Raw genomic sequence first — 25,190 nt, 5'->3', positions numbered from 1 at the left:
TCACCTCCCAAATGAACATAAGACGTTTCAAATTTATTGTGGAGTGCCTTAGATTTTACAGTCGCACTATTCGTGATGAAAGGAGACAATTAGACAAGCTAACAGCAATTCGGGAAATATTTACTGTGTTTGTACGCAACTACCAGAAATCTTATAACCTTGGAGAAAATGTTACAGTAGACAAGAAACTGGAAGGATTCTGTGGAAGGTAGGTACAGTTTTCGCCAATATGTACCTATGAAAACAAACAAGTATGGATTTAAAATCTATGCTTTTGTGGATTCTTAAGTATTTTACCTGTACAATTTGGAAATATACGCTGTGTTGCAACCAGAAGGAATCACCAACTGAGCAATAAACATTTTGATGTTGTTCTGTGATTGTGTAAACCTATATATCGGTCAGGTCGAAATGTGAAAGCGGACAACTGGTTTACTAGTACTGGAATGATAATATAGCTATGAAGGGAGAATTTTTCTTTTGTTGCCACGATGATGAAAAACAACCGTGAGATTTCTCTATTGTTTGCTATCAGTTAAAGAAGGGCTGCCCACAGTTCCTTTCTTGGCTTCCATAAGACTGAGCTCTAGTTTCCTCCGTACCTAAAATGGGGAAGTGTGTGATCCTGGCACCTCGTTTGCATGAAGATAATTCGATAGATGCTGACACTGTGGATAAATGGAAGCCATCCATCGAAAATGTTACAATAGCGTTAAGTGTGGTATTTTCACAGCGGATAAGCTGAATGCTTTGTACAATGCAGCAAGAAATGTGCGCCGCTGGTCAATGGTTATATTTTTGTAATGATTAGTACGGTTGGAATCTATGCACAAGTGATTTATTGTGGCAACAGTAAGAATTGTATCAGAAGGAAAGGGTTCCTGAATCAGCTATGTTATACATTGTTGTTTTCTTCACTGTATTCTGCAGAACTATTCAAATTTTGTACAAAGAACTCTAGAACTATGCCATACCTATCAAGAACTCTGAAAAAATATACATTTCTGAAAAAAAGGTTGCCAACTTCACAGTAAGTGAAAAGATTTTCTCCTTAAATTGCAATAATCTCGCAAAACTATTAGCAGCACAAAAAAATGTTATTTGGATTTTCGATAGTAGCCTACTATTGGGGCTCTGTTCAGAACTGTTGTATGAATTTACTTTTTTGTGAAAATCGACAAAAAATGGTTTCTATACCACAATTTTTACGAGACTTCTGGTCAGGTGAGTACAGGGTTATAAATACAAAATCAAATAGGGGTAATGCAGGAGTAGGTTTAATAATGAATAGGAAAATAGGAATGCGAGTAAGCTACTACAAACAGCATAGTGAACGCATTATTGTGGCCAAGATAGATACGAAGCCCACGCCTACTACAGTAGTACAAGTTTATATGCCAACTAGCTCTGCAGATGATGAAGAAATTGAAGAAATGTATGATGAAATAAAAGAAATTATTCAGATTGTGAAGGGAGACGAAAATTTAATAGTCATGGGTGACTGGAATTCGAGTGTAGGAAATGGGAGAGAAGGAAACATAGTAGGTGAATATGGATTGGGGGACAGAAATGAAAGAGGAAGCCGCCTGGTCGAATTTTGCACAGAGCACAACATAATCATAACTAACACTTGGTTTAAGAATCATGAAAGAAGGTTGTATACATGGAAGAACCCTGGAGATACTAAAAGGTATCAGATAGATTATATAATGGTAAGACAGAGATTTAGGAACCAGGTTTTAAATTGTAAGACATTTCCAGGGGCAGATGTGGACTCTGACCACAATCTATTGGTTATGACCTGTAGATTAAAACTGAAGAAACTGCAAAAAGGTGGGAATTTAAGGAGATGGGACCTGGATAAACTAAAAGAACCAGAGGTTGTACAGAGATTCAGGGAGAGCATAAGGGAGCAATTGACAGGAATGGGGGAAATAAATACAGTATAAGAAGAATGGGTAGCTTTGAGGGATGAAGTAGTGAAGGCAGCAGAGGATCAAGTAGGTAAAAAGACGAGGGCTAGTAGAAATCCTTGGGTAACAGAAGAAATATTGAATTTAATTGATGAAAGGAGAAAATATAAAAATGCAGTAAGTGAAACAGGCAAAAAGGAATACAAACGTCTCAAAAATGAGATCGACAGGAAGTGCAAAATGGCTAAGCAGGGATGGCTAGAGGACAAATGTAAGGATGTAGAGGCCTATCTCACTAGGGGTAAGATAGATACCACCTACAGGAAAATTAAAGAGACCTTTGGAGATAAGAGAACGACTTGTATGAATATCAAGAGCTCAGATGGAAACCCAGTTCTAAGCAAAGAAGGGAAAGCAGAAAGGTGGAAGGAGTATATAGAGGGTCTATACAAGGGCGATGTTCTTGAGAACAATATTAAGGAAATGGAAGAGAATGTAGATGAAGATGATATGGGAGATATGATACTGTGTGAAGAGTTTGACAAAGTACTGAAAGACCTGAGTCGAAACAAGGCCCCCGGAGTAGACAATATTCCATTGGAACTACTGACGGCCGTGGGAGAGCCAGTCCTGACAAAACTCTACCATGTGGTGAGCAAGATGTATGAAACAGGCGAAATACCCTCAGACTTCAAGAAGAATATAATAATTCCAATCCCAAAGAAAGCAGGTGTTGACAGATGTGAAAATTACCGAACTATTAGCTTAATAAGTCACAGCTGCAAAATACTAACACGAATTCTTTACAGACGAATGGAAAAACTAGTAGAAGCCAACCTCGGGGAAGATCAGTTTGGATTCCGTAGAAACACTGGAACACGTGAGGCAATACTGACCTTACAACTTATCTTAGAAGAAAGATTAAGGAAAGGCAAACCTACGTTTCTAGCATTTGTAGACTTAGAGAAAGCTTTTGACAATGTTGACTGGAATACTCTCTTTCAAATTCTAAAGGTGGCAGGGGTAAAATACAGGGAGCGAAAGGCTATTTACAATTTGTAGAGAAACCAGATGGCAGTTTTAAGAGTCGAGGGACATGAAAGGGAAGCAGTGGTTGGGAAGGGAGTAAGACAGGGTTGTAGCCTCTCCCCGATGTTGTTCAATCTGTATATTGAGCAAGCAGTAAAGGAAACAAAAGAAAAATTCAGAGTAGGTATTAAAATTCATGGAGAAGAAATAAAAACTTTGAGGTTCGCCGATGACATTGTAATTCTGTCAGAGGACTTGGAAGAGCAGTTGAATGGAATGGTCAGTGTCTTGAAAGGAGGATATAAGATGAACATCAACAAAAGCAAAACAAGGATAATGGAATGTAGTCTAATTAAGTCGGGTGATGCTGAGGGAATTAGATTAGGAAATGAGGCACTTAAAGTAGTAAAGGAGTTTTGCTATTTGGGGAGCAAAATAACTGATGATGGTCGAAGTAGAGAGGATATAAAATGTAGGCTGGCAATGACAAGGAAAGCGTTTCTGAAGAAGAGAAATTTGTTAACATCCAGTATTGATTTAAGTGTCAGGAAGTCATTTCTGAAAGTATTCGTATGGAGTGTAGCCATGTATGGAAGTGAAACATGGACGATAAATAGTTTGGACAAGAAGAGAATAGAAGCTTTCGAAATGTGGTGCTACAGAAGAATGCTGAAGATTAGATGGGTAGATCACATAACTAATGAGGAAGTATTGAATAGGATTGGGGAGAAGAGAAGTTTGTGGCACAACTTGACCAGAAGAAGGGATCGGTTGGTAGGACATGTTCTGAGGCATCAAGGGATCACCAATTTAGTATTGGAGGGCAGCATGGAGGGTAAAAATTGTAGAGGGAGACCAAGAGATGAATACACTAAGCAGATTCAGAAGGATGTAGGTTGCAGTAGGTACTGGGAGATGAAAAAGCTTGCACAGGATAGAGTAGCATGGAGAGCTGCATCAAACCAGTCTCAGGACTGAAGACCACAACAACAACATTTTTACGAGTACTGTTGTTTTCTTCGCTAAATTCTGCAGAACTATTGCAATTTTGTACAAAGAACTCTAGAACTATGACTTATCTATGAAGAACCCTGAAAAAATATATATTTCTGAAAAAAAGGGTGCCAGCTTCACAGCAGAGCTCTTATGGAGTTCTTAATTAAATTGCAATTACCTCTTAAACTGTTACCTGCACAAAAAAATGCTACTAGGATTTTCGATAGAACTCTTCATGTGGTGTCCAGAACTGTCATCAGAACTGTTGTATGAATATATTTATATTTTCTGTAGAGAAAGTGTGTCCCACATTAAATCAATTTATCTCAAACTATTATCGCCATAGAAAAATGTTATTGGGATCTTCGATAGAGCTCTTGGGGTTCTGTTCAGAACTGTCCTCAGAACTGTTGTACAAGTTTAATTTCTGTGAAAACTGACAAAGAACGTTTTCGATACGAAAATTTTTTTGAGTATTGTTGCTTCTTCGCTAAATTCTGCAGAACTATCCAAATTTTGCACAAATAACTCTAGAACTATGGCGTGTCTATCAAGAACTCAGAAAAATATACATTTCGGAAAAAAAGGGTGCCAACTTCACAGTAAGTGAAAAGATTTTCTCCTTAAATTGCAATTATCTCGTGAACTATTAGCTCCACAAAAAAATGTTATTTGGATTTTCGATAGAACTCTTGGAGTTCTGTTCAGAACTGTGCTCAGAACTGATGTACTTATTTACAATTTGCGAAAATTGACAAAGAATGTTTTCGATATGAAAATTTTTTCGAATATTATTGTTTTCTTCGCTAAGTTTTACAGAACTATTCAAATTTTGTGCAAAGAACTCTAAAACTATGGCACATCCAATAAGAACTGTGAAAAAAATGTATATTTCTCGAAAAAGGGCTGCTAACTTCACACGACTCATCCAAATGGAATCGCAGCAGATCCCTAACACCCTTCACCCTGCGGACTTACAGGGGTGCTTCCAAAAATGGGAACAACACTGGGACCATTGCATGCACGCTCAAAGTGACAACTTTGAAGGTGATGCAAGACTTTAGGATGTAAAAATGGTTTTCTGATTTTTACAATGAAATTCTCTAATATTTTGGGTAGCACCTCATATACTTTCCACTCCTATCTGTTTACTGACCAGTTTGATCATTTTTCTGTCACTTCTGCTAATTTTCGCCATGTGTGTCTCTACTGTTTTTGAGCAAAATCACAGTTTTTCTGTGGTTCTCATAAGTCCACGTCTTACTGCATAAGGCAAAACTGGTGTTATGTGCTGGCTCTAAATTGTTTGTTCTATAGGCACAAGAGGTGCTTAATTTTGAAAACTCTGCAGCTTAATTTTCTTAAACCATTCGAGGAAATTTTTATTCTTATAATCATCCATTCTGCTGTCCCTATAGCAATAGTCTTCAGCTGCTGAAAATGCAGAAGTCCATCAACTAGTGTTATGACCCCAGTACTCCAGTGTAATTTCCACTTTTTTGATGACTATGCATAATATTTACCTTGTTACTTGAATGCATTACCTGAATTGTTTCGATGGGATTACCAATTCTTGTAACACAAGTTGTATTGTACATCTACAATGCAAAATAATTTATTATTTTTCAACAGGTAATAAAAACCATAAATAAAAAATGAGATTTTAGTTTTACTCACCCATTAGTGTACTTATGGACTGTTTACGCTGTCGTGTGGGAGGTGGGAGTGTGTGCCTTGTACTGCGCCGAGAACTTTGATTGTTCCCTACTTTTTCCATAAATGACCTGATTTGTTCTGTAAGTACACAACAGGAAATGTAAATCATCTATTGCCATAACAACAAATGCTAATAGTACATGCCAAAAACTATTTCTATTCCACAATATTTCATTTAAATAGTTTATAGTAAGTAAACTGTTCTATAAAAGAACAAACATGTATGTTGAACTGTAGAACATAATATTATTGTTGTTCCTAAGAAAATGCAGAGATGGAGAAACATGAAAATAGCATCACCTAGAATTCTATATTTTCTCATTGTGTAAAAATTCACTATCTATAATAATAATAATAATAATAATCACCATCATCATTCTGAGAAGTTGAATTCTAGGAGGAGTGCTACAGTCTAAAATTAAACATTACCTTCTAATGGGTAATGTATCATTCATTATCTGTAATAACAAATATGGTATCAAGATAAAAATTATGTAGAGCTCTAACAGTAACAGTAGAGTTACATGCTTATATTAAAAATAATTTAATCTCATGCAGTTCTAAATTTATGACATTTGATTACATAGATAGTGAAGCAGTAGTAGTGTGTATACATCTTGATCCTCATCCTGACACTAAATAAATGAGAGATATTAAATAGGTCTCATATTTATGAAAGTCTCTTGTCTACTGATGCCATTGCAATGTTAATGATGACAGCTGCAAAATCCTTATTCTACAATAGCAAACAGTGCTGACATTGTGCAAAGCTAAAACAAAGATGCCATGATCTTGAAAATATAATTAGTTAAATCAAAAATCTGCTCACCAAGTGGCAGCAGAAGAAAACATGTACAAAAGTTAAGAAAATTTTCAAGCTTTCAAAGCCAGTGACTCATTCTTCTGACAGAAGGGTTGGAACAGAAGGAAGAGGAAAGAAGGAAAGGCACTGGCAAGGTTTACGAAATGGGGAGAATTAGGGAAAAGTTGCCAAGTGATCAAGAGCCCTAGGTTAGGGGAGACTTACCAGATGGGATGAGAAGCAAAAACAGATTGTTGAGGACTGCACCAGTTGAAATTTGAAGACCAGAGGACTTAGATGTAGAAGATTTGGCAATAAGCAAGAGACAGATTACTGATAGAATGTTGTGCAAGAGAAGGGTGGAAAGCTAACTGTATTGTATGTGGTAGACAGGTGAGGGTGAGGAAAGATAGACAGGTCAGAAAATAAAATATATAGAAAACTAATTAGGAGAAAGAAAGGAACAGTTACTTAAAACAAATGCTGAGATTGAAGAAATTAATGTAAATTAAGCCCAGGTGGGTGGCGAGTACCAAGGACATTTGTAACATCTGCTGAGTCCTGAGAAACTGTTGTCACAGAGGAGAATCCAGATGGGACATGTTGTGAAGCAGGTACCAAGGTCACATATCATCAGGAGTGCCCCCAGGAAGTGTGATAGGACTGCTGTTATCATTCAAATACATGAATGATCTTGCAGACAGTGTGGGCAGCAATCAGAATTTGTTTCCTGATGATGCTGTGATGTACAGGAAGGTATCAAAGAGGAGTGACTGTAGGAGAATACAAGGTGACCTAGACAAAATTTCTATTTGATGTGATGACTGGCAGCTCGCTCTAAATGTAGAAAAATATAAGTTAATGTGGTTGGGTATGAAAAACAAACCCATAACGTTTAAGTACAGCATTGGTAGTTTACTGCTTGACACAGTCAGATCATTTGAATATCTGGTCATAATATTGCAAAGTGATATGAAATGAAATGAATATGTAGGAATTGTGGTAGGGAAGGTGAATGGAAGACTCTGGTTTATTGGGAGAATTTTGGAACAGAGAAGTTCACCTGCAAAGGAGATCACTGGCACTTGTGTGACCTATTCTTGATTACTGCTCAAGTGTTTGGGATCCACACAAAGTGGAATTAAAGAAGGACATTGAAGAAGTTCAGTGATGGGCTGCTGGATTTGTTACCAGTAGGTTCAAACAACATGCAAGTATTGTGGAGATCCTTCAGGCACTCAAATGGGAATCCCTGGAAAGAAGGTGACATTCTTTTTGTGGAATGCTATTGAGAAAATTTAGACAACTGGCATTCAAAGCTGATTGCAGAACTGTTCTACTGCCACCAACATACATTTCGCATAAGGACCACAAAGGTAAAATATGAGAAATTAGAGCTCATGTGGAGGCATATAGATAGTCATTTTTCCTCACTCTATTTGCAACTGGAACAGGAAAGGAAATGATAGCAGTGGCAAAGTGTATCCTCCATTATGCATCATACAGTGGTTTATGGCGCATGCAGTTAGATGTCGATGTAGATGTAGGATTTCATGTTGTAGAGCATGCTCTGCAATAGGATATTATGCATTGGCAGAGTACATCATCTGTCTATGTTCATTCATACTAACTAATAAATTTAGTGGTAGTCATACCAACATAGAAGGCTGATGGTGTTTATGCAACAACTGGTACATGATATGTTTAACTTCACAGATGGCTCTCCCTTTGACAGTGTACAGGTCTGGTATGAATGGTGGTAGGAGGGTGCATAGGGCAAATGTTTCAGAGTGTGTATGCTGGCAACATACAATATACTGTCACAGATCATGCTCTACAACATGACAGTCATGACTCTGGTGCCTGTTTCACCCTGCCATCTGGATTTCCCCTGCCCCCTGACATCAGTTTCTCAGGCCTTTGAATTTGGGAACTGGTGTTACAACAGGTCCTTGGTTCTCATCACCTATTTGGTCTTAATTTATTTAATTTCTTTGATCTTGGCATTTCTCTTCAGTAACTACCCCTTTCTTCAACCCCATTTACTTTTATATACATTTTATTTTCTGACCTGTCTATTGTTCCTGAAACTGCACCTCCACCTGCATACCGTATATAATATACTTAGCTTTCAGCATTTATTAACTCATGCATGGTGTTTTGTCAGTAATATCTGTCTTACTTATTGCCCTATCCACCTCAAAACACTCAGGTTTTCAAATCTCATCTGGTGCAGTCCCCAATAATCAGTCTTCCCTCCTCACCCCATCCAGTGTGTCTCCCCTGACCTAGGGTTCTGGATGAGTTTTCCCCAATTCTCCCCATTTCATGTGTGTGTGTGTGTGTGTGTGTGTGTGTGTGTGTGTGTGCGTGCGTGCGTGCGTGCGTGCGTGCATGAGAGAGAGAGAGAGAGAGAGAGAGAGAGAGAGAGAGAGAGAGAGAGAGAAGAGAGAGAGAGAGAATCACACTGTGTCTGGTGCACCCTTTATTGAGCCAGACCACAGGGTATGTCCACCAGAACATGTTCCTTGTGAATGTGCAGAGCTGGCTGCTAGGTCAGGAGCTCCCTCATGCACTTTAGGGTTGTTCTGGTGTGCTTCCTTACTTTCCATGGCAGGTGACAGAACTGAAGCACTGCAGAATACTATACTTGGTGCACCCAGAAAAACTTTAGAAACCTTCCCTAGTGATGAAGAGGCAGGGTAGAATAAGTCAGAAGCCACAAGGAATTCCAGCAAGCAAGAATCACTGATATTGTAGCAAATATGAAAGTGATTGCTACACATCATAAGGGGTGGGTGCCCAAACCAGCAACACAGCAGGTACCATCATGGTGACAGAGAGATGCCATCATAATGGTGACCGCTCAAAGTGGAGTAAGGAAGCAAGTCGGATGCAAGAGTAATTATTCAGTATACTGACATGGCAGAAAAAGCGTCTGAAAGTCATGAAATCCTGAACTGGCCATGAGAGTTGATCGTACAAAAAAGCAGACCAAGTGAAGTCATTGCCATCTCACAATAGCATGAGAAATGTGAGCAAGAGTTGCATAAATGTTGCTCATTTCCAGTAGAAGGATATTCTACTTCTACATATACATCAATACTCTGCAAGCTAACTGAAGGTATGTGGCAGATGGTGCTTCTGGTACCTTTAGCTGATCCCCCCGTCCTTGTTCCATTTGTGAATGGAAGGTGGGAAGAATGATTTTGGTATGCCTCTGCATTAACTCTAATTTCTTATATCTTCTCATTGTGGTCATTCTGTGAGACATATGTGGTAGGCATTAATGTGTTGTCTGACTTCCCAAAAGTAATCTCTCAAACTTTCAGTAGTAAACCTTTCCATCATGCACAACACCTTCCTTGTATCATCTGCCACTTGAGTTTGTTGAGCATCTCTGTAATGCTACCACACTGACTAAATATCTTATGATGAATCTGCTGCTCTTCATTGGTTCTTTTTCATCTCCTCTATCAGTTTTGCCTGTTCGGACTACAGTTGACTGGCCCGGAGGAAGCACCAATGCAGGCATGCCATCTACTCACATAGCTGTCTACAAGCTCCTACTGAACAGAACATCTCAGTTTGGGGGCTATGATGCTGCCAGTCACAGCATCATCATCCATGCTAATGTCGAAGGGAAGAACTAAGATGGCCTCAGGCTGCGGGCAATGTGGAGGATGCGGCTATGATTGCTGCTGTCTTCCACCCTGAGTGTCACTGGTTCCCATCCTGGTACATGCAGCTCCTCTTCTATCATCGTGAGGGATGAGCCAACACAGCTGCCCACCACCTGCCCCTGGGGCAAACTCTGCTGTAGGTGGCTAGCTTTTCTGTGTGCAGTCTGCAGTGGGGTCATGTGTGCCCTGATCATCATCTTATGGAAGCTGTGTACAGCTGCATACAGTGTGGGTGTGGGCTCATGTTACTGTGACAGGTCACTGGCCTTGTCTCATAACGGAGCTGAGTTGGTGCCAATGCCCAGCAACAAATCCATGCAGACGAGCACATAACATAGTGGTCAACTTCCTCCTGACCCACAAGCAATGGCTTCCAGAATGTCGATATCTCAACTGTTTTATTTTGTGGACAATAAAAATTTGATGTTTTATTATTGGTTCAATGAGACCTTTGGGCATCAGAGAGGCATCAATCTTCTGAGTCAGGGTTACTACATTCCTGGGTAGTGCTCTGCTGACCTCCTGATGTCGACAAGACCTCAAACTATAACCCGTCACAGCCCCACCCTCACAGCCACCGTTTGTGTCAGAATGGTTTGACACCTCTGTATTTCAGTTACAGAAGAATCACCCCTGTTGCCATACTTCAAGGAGATGGCTCATCATCTACAGAGTTGCAAGCATGAATACGAAGTTTTTTTTTATTTCTTTATTTTTTATTTTTTAACTGTGCTGACCATAGAGAAGCAATGGGCAATGATGCTGTAGTATACAGAGAAGTTGCAGCATTACAAAATTGTAGTGACACGCAGGAAGATCTGCAATGGATAGGCACTTGGTGCAGGGAGTGGCAACTGAGCCTTAACATAGACGAATGTAATGTATTGCGAATACATGGAAAGAAGGATCCTTTATTGTATGATTATATGATAGCGGAACAAACACTGGTAGCAGTTACTTCTATAAAATATCTGGGAGTATGCGTGCGGAACGATTTGAAGTGGAATGATCATATAAAATTAATTGTTGGTAAGGCGGGTACCAGGTTGAGATTCATAGGGTGAGTCCTTAGAAACTGTAGTCCATCAACAAAGGAGGTGGCTTACAAAACACTCGTTCGACCTATACTAGAGTATTGCTCATCAGTGTGGGATCCGTACCAGATCGGGTTGACGGAGGAGATAGAAAAGATCCAAAGAAGAGCGGCGCGTTTCGTCACAGGGTTATTGGTAACCGTGATAGCATTACAAAAATGTTTAGCAACTCAAGTGGCAGACTCTGCAAGAGAGGCGCTCTGCATTGCGGTGTAGCTTGCTCGCCAGGTTTCGAGAGGGTGCGTTTCTGGATGAGGTATCGAATATATTGCTTCCCCCTACTTATACCTCCCAAGGAGATCACGAATGTAAAATTAGAGAGATTCGAGCGTGCACGGAGGCTTTCAGACAGTCGTTCTTCCCGCAAACCAGTCGCGACTGGAACAGAAAAGGGAGGTAATGACAGTGGCACATAAAGTGCCCTCTGCCACACACCATTGGGTGGCTTGCGGAGTATAAATGTAGATTTAGATGTAGAAGATAGTGATAGTAGCCATTTATGTGGAAAATTATGCTGTCATAAATGTGTGCTAACAGTTTACTTGAGCACTTGCATCATCACTTTAGTTTTCTCTCTCGATGTTTTTTGGGTTTTATGTAACTGTTAGAGGATAAATGATGTTAGAAATGCAGAAAGCATTTTGAGCTTTGGTAGTGCAAATAGCTCAGCTGCAAGTGAACCATGCAAATATTTTTAAGTAAGTATAGGTTGTGAATGAAGATATGACAGCTTTAGAAAGAAAAAAGAGCCATAACAGAGAAGAAACAAAATGGGCCTTTTGCTATGCTAGGGGAAATGGACAAGAGAGAGAAGGAATGAGATGCTTTTTATGAGAAAAATGCTGATTATATTTGTCAAACAGCAAATATTATGAGGAAGCAGGAGGAATTATGGAGAAAATTCACTTGTGGGAGAAAAGCAAGGGCCAACAGGTGTAGAAATCAAAGATTGTAGAAGTTCCTGTAAGTTTACTTGCTGCACGAAGTACTGGTAATGTGAATGTTAAGAAAAGGATTGTAAACAAAAAACAGCTTCAGTATCTTATGAAAATGCAGAGTCTGAAGTAGTTGTAATACCAGATGGATTAAGTGTATGCAGTATGGATGTAAATGATTTTATCATTAGCAACAAGGGTGAAACTGATCTATGTGCTGTAGTATTTGTGCCATAGGGTGATAATGGGTGTTGTTTTGATGCCACAGAGGCTGGGTCAAATGTACAGAGAAGTACATGTGCTACTGAATTTTGTGTTGCACAGACAGATACTATTGAGAACGCATATGATGCCATTGGTGATGTTAAGTGAGTTGCAAATGTCCTGGATAATGAAGACTTATAGGCCCATTTATTTCCAAATAATGCAAGTTTCTCAGCATTTGTGATGGTGCTGCCTTCTCTATATGAGAGGAGGAAATATGCTTGTAATGTAAAGAATCAAGCTAAGAAGACTGTGTCCTTTCAGGAATGTATAGTCAACGATCAGTGTAAATTTGGCAATATTTGAAATGTTATAGGCAATGAGAATAAGGATACATGTCATGCAATAGTTCTTAAATGTACAGTCAAACTTAAGGAGATGTAGTTTCAGCCAAAGGAGACAGTTGCAAGTGTTATATCATCACAAGGATCTATTATCATGAAAGTTGAACAACATAAACTGTGTACAGCATCACAAAAATCCAGTGCACATGATAAAAGTATCAAAGAGCATGAGGGAGTTGGTTTTGAAAAGAAAGATATAAAAAAGCATGGCACTGCAATTCATCATCAGTGTGTAAGGAAATAACTGGAACTACTCTCCAGTATGTTGAGTGTGATAGCACCATAAGTAGTTTTTCTGCAAATGAAGTTTTAAGGTTGTACATTTGAGAAAACATACGGGAAATTTTTATTCCAAACACAAAAGATTCAGATAATAACTTGGGTTAAGAGCAGAATGTACCTCAAAAAAGCTGAAAATTTGAAAATATTTTTATTTGTTGTTATGATAGTTCAGTGTGTGCACTGTGTGAATATAAAAGTATTTTAGATGTAATCAAAATGTAAAGGTACTAAACATCAGTTTAAATTGCTGATTGAGACATTCTGACCTTTTTGTCTGTGACTTATCTTGCTATGTTCTTTGTATTCATAAACCTAGGGACACTATTTTCTGTTGCTTTGAGCTTTTGGCTATTGCCTAAACTGTTTGTTGCCTTGCATTCAGTTGTTTCCTATGGTAATAATGTAACAAATGTACTTCCTGTTTCTCAGCAAAGAAATGCTGAGACTCACCTCAAACATTTACAAGAAAAGATTGGAGGATGTGGAAGAAAGAAATTAATGAAAATAAACATTATAAATACCCAAGAAATTGATAACCATTTATCTAGTGATAGTAATGTAATTCCAGGTTAGTTGATACTAATCCTTCTGTGAGCACAGAATCAAATGGAACTGACTCTACTCACAGCTGTTCTATGATGTACCTATCTCTTATATTTTAAAAATTTGTCTAAAAAAGGTTAACATCAAAACTTTTTTTTAAAAAGCAACAATTTTAATACATTATTCTTCAAATCATGTCAGATTGTTAGCAAATACTGTACATTTCAGTGAAAAATATTTCAGTGTTCTACTGTTAACTCTTCCTGAAAAAAGGTTCACTGAAAATAGTTTATTTAACAGGGCAGAGATACAAGGTACCTTTTCCCCTTAAGAAACCACCTGATAGCAAAGAAAGATGTCAAACACAAGAAATAATTAAGTTGAATCATTTGATGTGGAATGATTTGCAGGAGGGGAAGAGCTTTTCTAATTTTATTATAGGTTTCTGTAATTGATGATTTAATTGGGTAATATCTATACGTGGAACTGAGAGAATTAAATAACTATTGACAGCACAAATTTGTTAAGAGAGAAATAGAGTAATGAACTATCATTAAGTGAGAAGAGTACATGAGATTGTGGGTTACAGAACTTTTGTGAGCAGCATGCAAAAGATGATTGTATTAGTATATCAACAGTAATTTAGAGGAAATATGTCTTCATAAGAATATGATTCTCCTGAATGAGTTTAAGAAAATAATTTTCTTAGAATTAAGAGTATAATCAATTAATCATGTAGTCTGAGTTAGGCAGAATGAGAGAGAATCAGTAACATTGCATATAACTGTATTCTGTGTATGCGCGTCAAGACTGTTTCAGAGAAACTTCAGAGAAATCAGAGACCAAATTTTTAAAGGTGAGGGGAGCAAGGGCTGCCAAACAGTATAGTTGTTGCAACCAGAAAAAAACTCAGAAACCTTCCCTAGCAACACAGTAGGCAGGGCAGAGCATGTCAATAGCCCAGTGGAATTCCAGTAAGGAAGGGCAGCTGATGCAGCTTACACAGAAATGATTGCTACACACCATAAGAGGTGGGCAAGCAAGTCAGCAAGGCAGCAGAATAACATCACAGTGATAGAGAGATGCTATCATAATGGTGACCACACAAAGAGTTGTAAGAAAGCATAAATCTGGTGCAAGAATTGCTTTGCAGTATATCTGACATGGCAGAAAGAGTTTCTTAAAAGTAACAATACCAGAGAAGGAAAGCTGCTACTCACCATATAGTGGAGATGTTCAGTCGTGATAGGCACAATAAAAAGATTCACACAATCATAGCTTTTGGCTGTTAAGGCAGCAGTAGACACACACACACTCACGCACACACACACTCATGCAAATGCAACTTGCACACATGTCTGCAGTCTCACAGAGCTGAAACTACACTGTGAACAGCAGCACTAGTGCATGATGGGAGTGGCGGCTGGGTGGGGGTAAGGAGGTGGCTGGGGTGGGGAGGGGGAGGGATAATATGGTGGGAGTGGCGGACAGTGAAGTGTTGCAGTTTAGATAGAGGGCAGGAGAGAAGGTGCGGAGGGAGGAAAGGGTAAGTAGCGGAAAGGAGCAAAATAAAAATAAAAATAAATTAAAGGACTCGGTGTGGTGGTGAAATGATGGCTGTGTAGTGCTGGAATGGGAACAGGGATGAGGATGGATGGGTGAGGACAGTGACTAACGAAGGTTGAGAACGTAGGATGCATTGCAGAGAAAGTTCCCACCTGCGTAATTCAGGAAAGCTGGTGTTGGTGGGAAGGATCCATTTGGCACAGGCTGTGAAGCACTCATTGAGATGAGGGGTATCATGTTTGGCAGTGTGTTCAGCAACCGGGTGGTCCACTTGTTTTTTGGCCACAGTGGTGGCCGTTCATGCAGACAGTCAGCTTCTTGATTGTCATGTCTACATAGAATTTGATGGGATAGGTGATGCTAGTGACAGGACTGGAGTAGGTGATGGTTGGAGGATGTATGGGACAGGTCTTGCATCTAGATCTATTACAGGGGTATGAGCCATGAGGTAAGGGATTGGGAGCAGAGGTTGTGCAAGGATGGATGAGTTTATTGTGTAGGTTTGGTGGACAGTGGAATACCATGTTAGGAGGGGTGGGAAGAATAGTGGGTAGGACATTTCTCATTTCAGGGCATGACGAGAGATAATCAAAACCCTGGTGGAGAATGTAATTCAGTTGCTCCAGTCCCGGATGGTACTGAGTTATGAGGGGAATGCTCCTCTGTGGCAGGACTGTGGGACTTTGGGAGGTGGTAGGAGACTGGAAAGATAAGACACGGGAGATTTGTTTTTGTACAAGGATGGGAGGGTAATTATGGTCAGTGAAGGCTTCAGTGAGACCCTCAGTATATTTAGAGAAGGACTGCTTGTCACTGCAGATGTGACAACCACGAGTAGCTAGGCTGTACAGAAGGGACTTCTTGGTATGGAATGGGTGGCAGCTGTTGAAGTGGAGGTATTGCTGGTGGTTAGTAGGTTTGATATGCACAGAGGTACTGATGTAGCCATCTCTGAGGTGGAGGTCAACATCTAGGAAGGTGGCTTGTTGGGTTGAGTAGGACCAGGTGAAGCAAATGGGAGAGAAATTGTTGAGGTTCTGGAGGAATGTGAATAAGGTGTCCTCACCTTCAATCCAGATAGCAAAGATGTCACAATGAATCTGAACAAGGTGAGGGATTTAGGATTCTGGGTTTTTAGGAAGGAATACTCTAGATGGTCCATGAATAGGTTAGCATAGGATGGTGCCAGGCGGGTGCCCATAGCCGTACCGCTGATTTGTTTGTAGATAAAGCCTTCAAAGCAGAAGTAATTGTGGGTGAAGATATTGTTGGTCATGGAGACTAGGAAGGAGGTTGGTTGTTGGTTCAGAATCCACAGGGCATCTGGAAAGGTAATGTTCAATAGCAGTAAGGCCATGGGCATTAGGAATGTTAGTGTACAGGGAGGTGGCATCAATAGCGATGAGCAGGGCACTGTGTGGTAAGTGGTAAGGGGAAAGGAACTGTGGAGAGTCGGTCGAGGAAATGGTTGGTATCTTTCATATAGGAGGATAGGTTCTGGGTAATAGGTTGAAGGTGTTGGTCTATGAGAGCAGAGATTCACTCAGTGGGGGCACAGTAACGGCCAGATGAGGTTGAATGTGTTGGTCTATGAGAGCAGAGATTCTCTCAGTGGGGGCACAGTAATGGCCACAATTGGGCATCCTGGGTGGTTGGGTTTATGGATTTTAGGAAGCATGCAGAAGGTGCGAGTGTGGGGAGTGGTAGGGGTAAGTAGAGAAATGGACTCTGGGGAGAGGTTCTGGGATGAGCCTACGGATTTGAGTAGTGACTAGAGATCCTGATGGATGGCTGGAATGGGATCACTGTGGCATGGTTTGTAGGTGGAAGCATCTGACAGCTGATGGAGTCCTTCTGCCACGTAATCCTTGCAGTTCAAAACAGCGGTGGTGGAGCCTTTGTCTGCAGGTAGGATTATAAGATCAGGATCAGTTTTTAGATGGGGGACTGCAGTTCTTTCTGCGGATGTAAGGTTAGTATGAATGTTGAAGAATTTAGGGAATGACGGTGAGGCAAGATTCAAGGATAAGAAATTCTGGAAAGTTAACAGGGGGTGATTTGAAGGCAGTGGGGTTGGATCACGGTTGGATGGATGAGTGAACTGAGTTTTTTTATTGTGCCTATCATGACTCAGAATCTCCGCTATATGGTGAGTAGCAACTCTCCTCCTTAGGATTGTTACATTCCATCCTGGATTTTCCATTGTTTGATTTCTTAAAAGTAAAGCTGTGATATCTTGAAGTAACCAAGAGAGCTGACCAGATGAGAAAAGCAGGCCAAGTGATGTGACTGCCACCTCACAGTATCACGATGAATGTTGACCAGCCTCGCATAAATATTGCTCATTTCCAGTGGAAGTGTGTTCAGTTGAAGCCAAGCAGCTTTGAGAAGGAATCAATGCTGGTCTGCTGTCTCCTCATCTGGCTGTCTATGAACTCGTATGGGACAGGAAGTCTAACCCTGCTGCCTTCTTCCCTAAGTGTGTGTGCTTCCATCGACAGACATGCAGCTGCTCTTCCGTCATCCTGAGGGACAAGCCAACAAGGCTGCCCACTACCTGCTCCTGAGGGGTGACTATGGTGTTGGTAGCTGTCTTTTGTACTGAAATGAACCTATACTTTGATAACACCTGTGCAACAGTAGATACTGATACAGCTGTGCCTAATGAACATCTCAGTACAATACTTGTCCTTGTGATGTTTTTAGCATTTATAAAACATACATTCTCTGAATTGGTTGGAATCAGTTTTTTCTCTAGCTGAGTTTGCAGATCCGTTTTGATGTTCAAGGACTTATAACTAAAATTTCATTTATCATTTTGTATTATTTTCTCTATATTTTAAAAGCCTTTTCCTACATATTTTTGCCTGTTTGCTGAAAACAATTATCTTGTCTAATCTGCCTTGCCTCCTACACCAGGTATCAGAGCTGAACTTATTCTAAGGAAACACAAATTTAAAAAATCTGTAATAAAAGTACATTTAAAAATTACCCAACAAATTATATTTTACAAAATGTGCTCATAGTTAAATAATAATTTCTATGTAAACATCGTTCCAGTTGAACTATATTGATATTAATCAAAGTAAGCAATCTGTTGAAATGCAACATTTTTGTCTTTGCTTCATATTACTCTCTGACATTTGCACATAGAGAAGTCATAATGTTGTAGTTGAGTCATAAGGAAATCTGTTTCTAGTGTTGATTGTGGATGGAAGTGGGGAGGCAAGTCTGGGGCTTGTCTTCACTGCAATAATGTAACACATTTAGTAAAGTTTCAAAGATGAATAAAAAGTTAACCCACTGAAGATATGTTCTGAATTTGATCATGTGAAATATATGACAGTGATATTAAGAAGCATTTCATTTAAAAAATAAATCAACAATGTAGGAAAAGATAGATTGCTACGTACTATAAAGAAAACATGTCAAGTTGCAGACAGGCATGATTAAAAGACGGTCACATATAGCTTCTGGCCACAGCCTTCATCAGTAAAGAGAGACACACACACACACACACACACACACACACACACACACACACACACACACACGACTGCCAACTCCAGCATCTCGGGCCAGAGTGCAGCATCATGAGGGATAAAAGCAGCAACATGGAGGGAGTGGGGAAGTGGAAGGGGAAGGGATAGTAGTTTCGGGTGGGAAGAGATATGAATGCTGTCTGGTAGTATGTGCAGGGACTAGACTGCCGACAGGCACGGCATCAGGAGGTTGTGGAGCAGGGAAGTGGGGAAAAAGGAACAAAAATGGAAAGGAGTGGGGAGAGACAGATGGATGCATTGTCAGAGGGCTACAAATAAACAGGGTGGGGGATGAGAATGGGGAGCAGATGACAGAGGGGGAGGAAACTGTTGAGTGGAGGGTGTGGGGACAGGGTTACTGTAAGCTGAGACCAGAATAAGTATGGTAGTGAAAAATGTGTTGTAAGGATAATTTCCATCTGCACAGTTCAGAATAGCTGGTGGTGGAGGGGAGGAACCAGAAGGCTCGGGTAGTGAAGCAAGCATTGAAATCAAGTGTGTGATGTACAGCTGCATGTTGTGCCGCAGGGTAGTCTACTTTGCTCTTGGACATAGTTTGGCAGTGGCAGTCCATCGTGGTGTACAACTGATTGGTAGTCATACCAGTATAAAAATCTGTGCAACGATTGCAGCAGAGCTGGTAAATGACATGGCTGCTTTCACAGTAGGAAAAACCTGTAACAGGGATGGAACAGGACGTGCTGTGTTGGTGTATTGGGCAGGTTTTGCATCAGGGCCTTCCACAGGGATACGGTTCTTGTGGCAAGGGGTTGGGATTGGGAGTGGCAGAATGGGTGGGAAGTATGTCGGGTAGGATGTCCCTCATTTCAGGGCATGATGATAGGTAATCAAAGCCCTGGCAAACGATGTGTTTCATTTGTTCCTGGCTGGGGTGGTACTGGCTGAAAAAGGGGACACTCCTTTCTGGCTGGGTTTTGAGGGTTGTGGAAGGTTTGAGGTTGTGAGGGACAATGGCATGGAGGATCTACTTGTGGACTAGGTCTGGGAGATGGTGCCTGTTATATGAAGGCCTTGATGAAACCCTCAGCATACTGAGCCCATAAAAAGGTTGGCATAGGATGGTGCCATGCAAATGCCCCTGTCTGTGAAATTTATTTTTTTATATAGGGCCATCTAGGAGAGATCTTCTTAACCTTCCAAAGCAGCAAATATCTAGTCTGGTTCAGGTTCACTGATGATATCTTCATGATCTGGACCTAGGACTTCTGCAGAGATAAGATCCTTGCAGCAAGAGGTTGGGATTGGGAGTGGCATAGGGATGGACTATTATGTTTTGGAGATTGGGTGGGTAACAGAACACCATTTAAGGGGGCTGAGAAGTATCTTGGGTAGGACACCCTACCTACATTCCTTCACAATCTCAACACCTTCTCTCCCATTCACTTAATGTGGTCCTCCTCAATCCAGTATGCCACCTTCCTAATGTTGACCTCCTCCGCTCTGACAGTTCCATCCGCACTTCATTCCTCATTAAACTCATCAACCATTAACAGTACCTCCATTTTGACAGCTGTCATTCCTTTCAAACCAAAAAATCCCTCCTATATAGTCTGGCTACAAAGGGATGGTATATCTGCAGTGACAAAAACTCCCTTGCTCAGTATGCTGAGGGTCTCACCATGGCCTTCACGGATAGGCACTATGCCCTAGACCTAGTCAACAAACAAGTCTCCTGTGCCATTTCCCCTCACAACCTGTATTGGCCCACCACCCCAGAAAACCAGCCAAAAAGGAGTGTCCCCTTCATTACCCAGATATACCCTCGACCGGAACAAACGAACCACATCCTACCTATCATCATTCCCTGAAATGAGAGACATCGTACTTGAAATACTTCCCACCCCTCCTAAAATGGTGTTCCATCACTCACTCAATCTCCACAACATACTAGTCCATCTCCATGCCACTCCAGCCCCAACCCCTTGCCACAAGGATCATATTCCTGTGGAAAATCCAGGTGCAAAACCTGCCCAATCCACCCACTCTGCCCTTCCTATTCCAGCCCTGTCACAGTTTTATCATACCCCATCAGGGGCTGGGCAACCTGTGAAAGCAGCCATGTCATTTATCAGCTCTGCTGCAATCATTGCACAGATTTTTATACTGGTATGACTACCAATCGGTTGCTACCAGGATGAATGGCCGCTGCCAAACTATGCCACGAGAAAAGTAGACTACCCTGTGGCACAACATGCAGCTGAACATGACACACTTGATTTCAATGTCTGCTTCACTACCCAAGCAATACTTCCCTCCACCACCAGCTTTCCTGAACTGCACAAATGGGAGTTATCCAAACAACACATTCTCCACAACTGTAATCATCCTGGCCTTAATCTACAGTTAACATACTGTCACCACAAACTCTACCTCCACCCAACAATTCCACCCCCTCAGTCCTATCATCTCTTTCCCATTCTCATCCCCCCCCCCCCCTGGTTATTTGCAGCCCTCTGCCAACACTTCCACCTGTCTCTCCCCACTCCTCTCCTTTTTTGTTCCTTTTTCCACCACACCCCTGCTCCACAACCTCCTGATGCTGTGCCTGTCAGCAGTCTACTCCATGCAGACTCCACCAGACAGCATTTGTTTCTCTCACTATCCATACACTATCCCCTTACCCTTCACTACCCCCTCCAGATTGCTGCTTGCATCCCACATGATATTGCATTCCAGCCCAAGATGAAGTCGGGAGTCGTGTACATGTGAGGTGTGTGTGTGTGTGTGTGTGTGTGTGTGTGTGTGTGTGTGTGTGTGTGTGTGTGTGTGTGTGTGTGTCTCTCTCTCTCTCTCTCTCTCTCTCTCTCTCTCTACTGACAAAAGCTGTGGTCAAAAGTTGTATGTGAGTGTCTTTTAATAATGCATGTCTGCAACTTGAAGTGTCTTCTTTACAGTAAGTATCAATCTATTTTTTCCTACATTGTTGATATTCCTACCTGAAGTGTCTATATTTTGATAAAAAATAAATCAGATACATTTTTGCTAATGTGAGCAGACGTTGATGATCATCTCAGCTGTTTCAAGAATGAACTGTTATGAGACATCGACTGCAGGGATGTAAATTTTGCTCAGAAATGTAACAAATCAAGGACTCTTGTTCTGAGTGCATATCCCATTTACTTCAGGACAATGAGCAGTAACATGACATCAAGATAATTAAGATAAGCATGACTTTTATTTTTTATTATTAACTTCATCAACAAACTTGTGTGGGCATTGCTGATCTGCAATGTATGTCCCACAAAGTGAACAAATCATTTCTGTGTCTATTGCTTTAAACAGAAATGTCAAAGAAATAAGTTTAGTCAGTTAACCAATACAACTGTTTAATTGGACAGTGGGACTGGGTTATTTAGACTGTGCACAGTTTATACCAGGTCATGGGTGTCCCTGTCAGCTTCTCCTGGAAGCAGTGTGCAGCCCATACAGGGTGACAATTATTGAACCATATGAAATAAAATTGTCATAGCTTCTGAGTGGTTTGCCTTAGGATGTTCAAACTGCACAGTTGACCACAGGGCATGATGGAAATTAGTGTTTGCATGCATGGTTTGTTTTAGTGATGAAGCCCACTTTCATTTGGATCAGTTCATCATTAAGCAAAACTGGTGCATGTGGGGGACTGAGAATCTGCATTTCACAATCAAAAAGTCTCTTCACCCTCAATGGGTGGTGTGCAGTGACCAGTCATGGAATAATCAGTGTGATATTCCTTGATGGCACAGTGATTACTGAACAGTACATGAAAGTTTTGGAAGACAATTTCATCCCCATTATCCAAAGCAAACCTGATTTTGACTAGATGGGTTTCATGCAAGACAGAGTTTGATCCCATTAAAGCAGGAGAGTGTTTGATGTCCTGGAGGAGCACTCTGGGGACCACATTCTGGCGCTGGGGTACCCTAAGGCCACTGACATGGGCCTCAATTGACCACCATATTCTCCGGATCTGAACACATTCAACTCCTTTTTATGTGGGTATATTAAAGACAAGATGTACGGCTATAACCCCAAAACAATTGATGAGCTGAAAACAGCATTTCAAGAGGTCATCAACAGCATCAATGTTCCAGCACTTCAGCAGGTAATGCAGAATTTCACTATTCATCTGAGCCACATCATTGCCAATGATAACAGGCATATCAAACATGTCATAACCTAAATCCGAATATTTGTAGTGATTTTTACGTGTTTAACAAAGTGTGTAGATGCTGTAGTTTGTAACTAATTTACATTATTTTTTCATATAGTTCAATATTTGTCACTGTATCCTGTGAGTGAGGTCTCATGCCAGTATGAAAGATCACTGGCCTTGTGCCATCATGGAGTTGAAATAGTGCCACTGCCTGGTAGCGAGCCACTGCTGATCAGCGCATACCATGGCAGCCAACTTCCTCTTGTCCCACCAGCACTTGCCACCTGAATGTCAGTAACTTAACTGCTGACTTCTGTGGAAAATAAATGTTTGATGTTTTAACATTGTTTCAATAATGTCTTCAGGAGTGAGACAGACATCTAATCTCTGAGTCAGTATTACTTATGTTCTTGGGTGGTGCTCCATCAACATTTTGATTTTGACCTGGCTATAAAACCAACACTCACCATAGCATTCACCCTCACGACCCACTACAGAACTGCTGCAATGCCCAGATATGTTGAGCAGCTGGACAGAGCATCCCTCCACCCTCTGGTGAGGGACTGGAAGATATGCTGGTGTGGATCGCGAAGCTGTGATGAATATATATCTATGCCTATACTCTGCAAACCACCATGAGGTGCGTGGCACAGTGTACACCCCATTGTATCATTTATTAGAGTTTCTTCCTGTTCCAATCATGTATGGAGTTTGGGAAGAATGTTTGAATTGCTGTAAATTAATAACAGCATGACATTTTCTATAAGCACACTGAAGTATGAGCGTATCACATAGCTATTTGCAGTTTGATATAACTGTACTGATTCTCTCCAAATACCTACATTTCCAGTCAACTATATACACAAATATATGATTTACCAAATGAAAGCACTGGCAGGTCGATAGACACACAAACATACACACAAAATTGAATTTTGTGTGTATGTTTGTTTGTTTGTGTTTTTTTTGTGTGTGTGTGTGTGTGTGTGTGTGTTTGTTTGTGTGTCTATCAACCTGCCAGTGCTTTCATTTGGTAAGTCACATCATCTTTGTTTTTAGATATATTTTTCCCACGTGGAATGTTTCCCTCTATTATATAAATATATGATTTTAAATATGTAACAATTACAACACAGTGACATTTATACAAATACAAGTATGAAGTCACATTAAACAGTTAGCACAGTGCAATATTTAAATACATTAAAATCACGCATTAAAGAACTGGCACAGGAAGATATTTAAACAATTACATCGATATCTCATGTTTATGACTAGCACAGTGTGATATTTAAGCAAGCACACTAATATCCCACATTAAAAATTAAACACCATGGAATATTTAAACAAATAAAATGATATCCCACATTAAACAAATAGCACACTACAACAAATATGTACCAAGTCTATGAGGAACCCACCCCTGCATTATTACTGTGTTAATGATGTCAGTTTAAGGTTGCATTAGATGATTATGGTAGTCACATAAATAACAAATTAAAACCCAAGTATACACATACATATACACCACATCCCTAAATTTACTCCATAAACAATTAACTCCCCATAGGAATGGAATGATAGCGAAATGCACTACATTTAGAGTAACAAAAAAAGACTGAGGAGTCATACTGCATGGATCTCCAGAGAGCTGGCTCAGAGCCAACTGCCACCCTGCTGTCTTGTGTATTTATATCATTAACACTGTCAATCCCACGGAATTAACAGCAGACACTGCCCTCCTGTGACTGAAGTGGGCATGGCTTGATTTGCTAGCAAGACGCAGAATCATCCTACACAATCTAAGAGGAGGGAGGGAGAGGGAGGGAGGGAGGGAGGGAGGGAGGGAGGTGAATAGGCAGAGAGATATGGTTAATGGCCGCAGCATCCCACACACTCTATGACACGTGATTGAGTGAGAAGAGGAATGTCCTCTATCTCTGCTGCACAAGGCACTGGGTGTCAAAAATTCACACACACACGGTACATAGCAGCCAGCAGGAAGTAGCCAGAAGAGCCACATCAGTCACAAGACACATCCCACTATAGAAAATATGGGCTCAGCCTCAATAAATTGCACCTCACCAGAATGCATGTTGTATTAACTGCTATAATACATTTTTGTTACATCTCTCTCTAAGACTATGTCCAGCAATGAGTCATTATAAAAAGCTTCACATCACGACAGGGCAATCGTCCATCAGTTTACTATTCCTTCATTGTTTTGCTGAAGTGTTAAACTTATTCCACAGCTATGAAATTGGTTGATTCATTGATTTAAACTTCATTCGTTTTCACAGAGCAGTAATTTTGTGATAACCTACT

General features: G+C 40.6%; 1 protein-coding gene across 1 annotated transcript in view; it reads right to left on the bottom strand.

Annotated features, from left to right (window-relative positions):
- The window catches only part of LOC124710239 (mitochondrial sodium/calcium exchanger protein-like), a 99,904-nt gene that overhangs the window by 5,108 nt on the left and 69,606 nt on the right, over positions 1-25,190 (bottom strand). The window contains exon 6 of the mRNA XM_047240908.1: positions 5,616-5,732. Coding sequence (XP_047096864.1) covers positions 5,616-5,732 — 117 coding nt within the window. The remainder of the gene's footprint in view (positions 1-5,615; positions 5,733-25,190) is intronic.

The sequence above is a fragment of the Schistocerca piceifrons genome, chromosome 1 (genome assembly GCF_021461385.2).
Source record: "Schistocerca piceifrons isolate TAMUIC-IGC-003096 chromosome 1, iqSchPice1.1, whole genome shotgun sequence".
Lineage (NCBI taxonomy): Eukaryota > Metazoa > Arthropoda > Insecta > Orthoptera > Acrididae > Schistocerca > Schistocerca piceifrons.
This window is presented reverse-complemented; position numbering and strand designations above follow the sequence as displayed.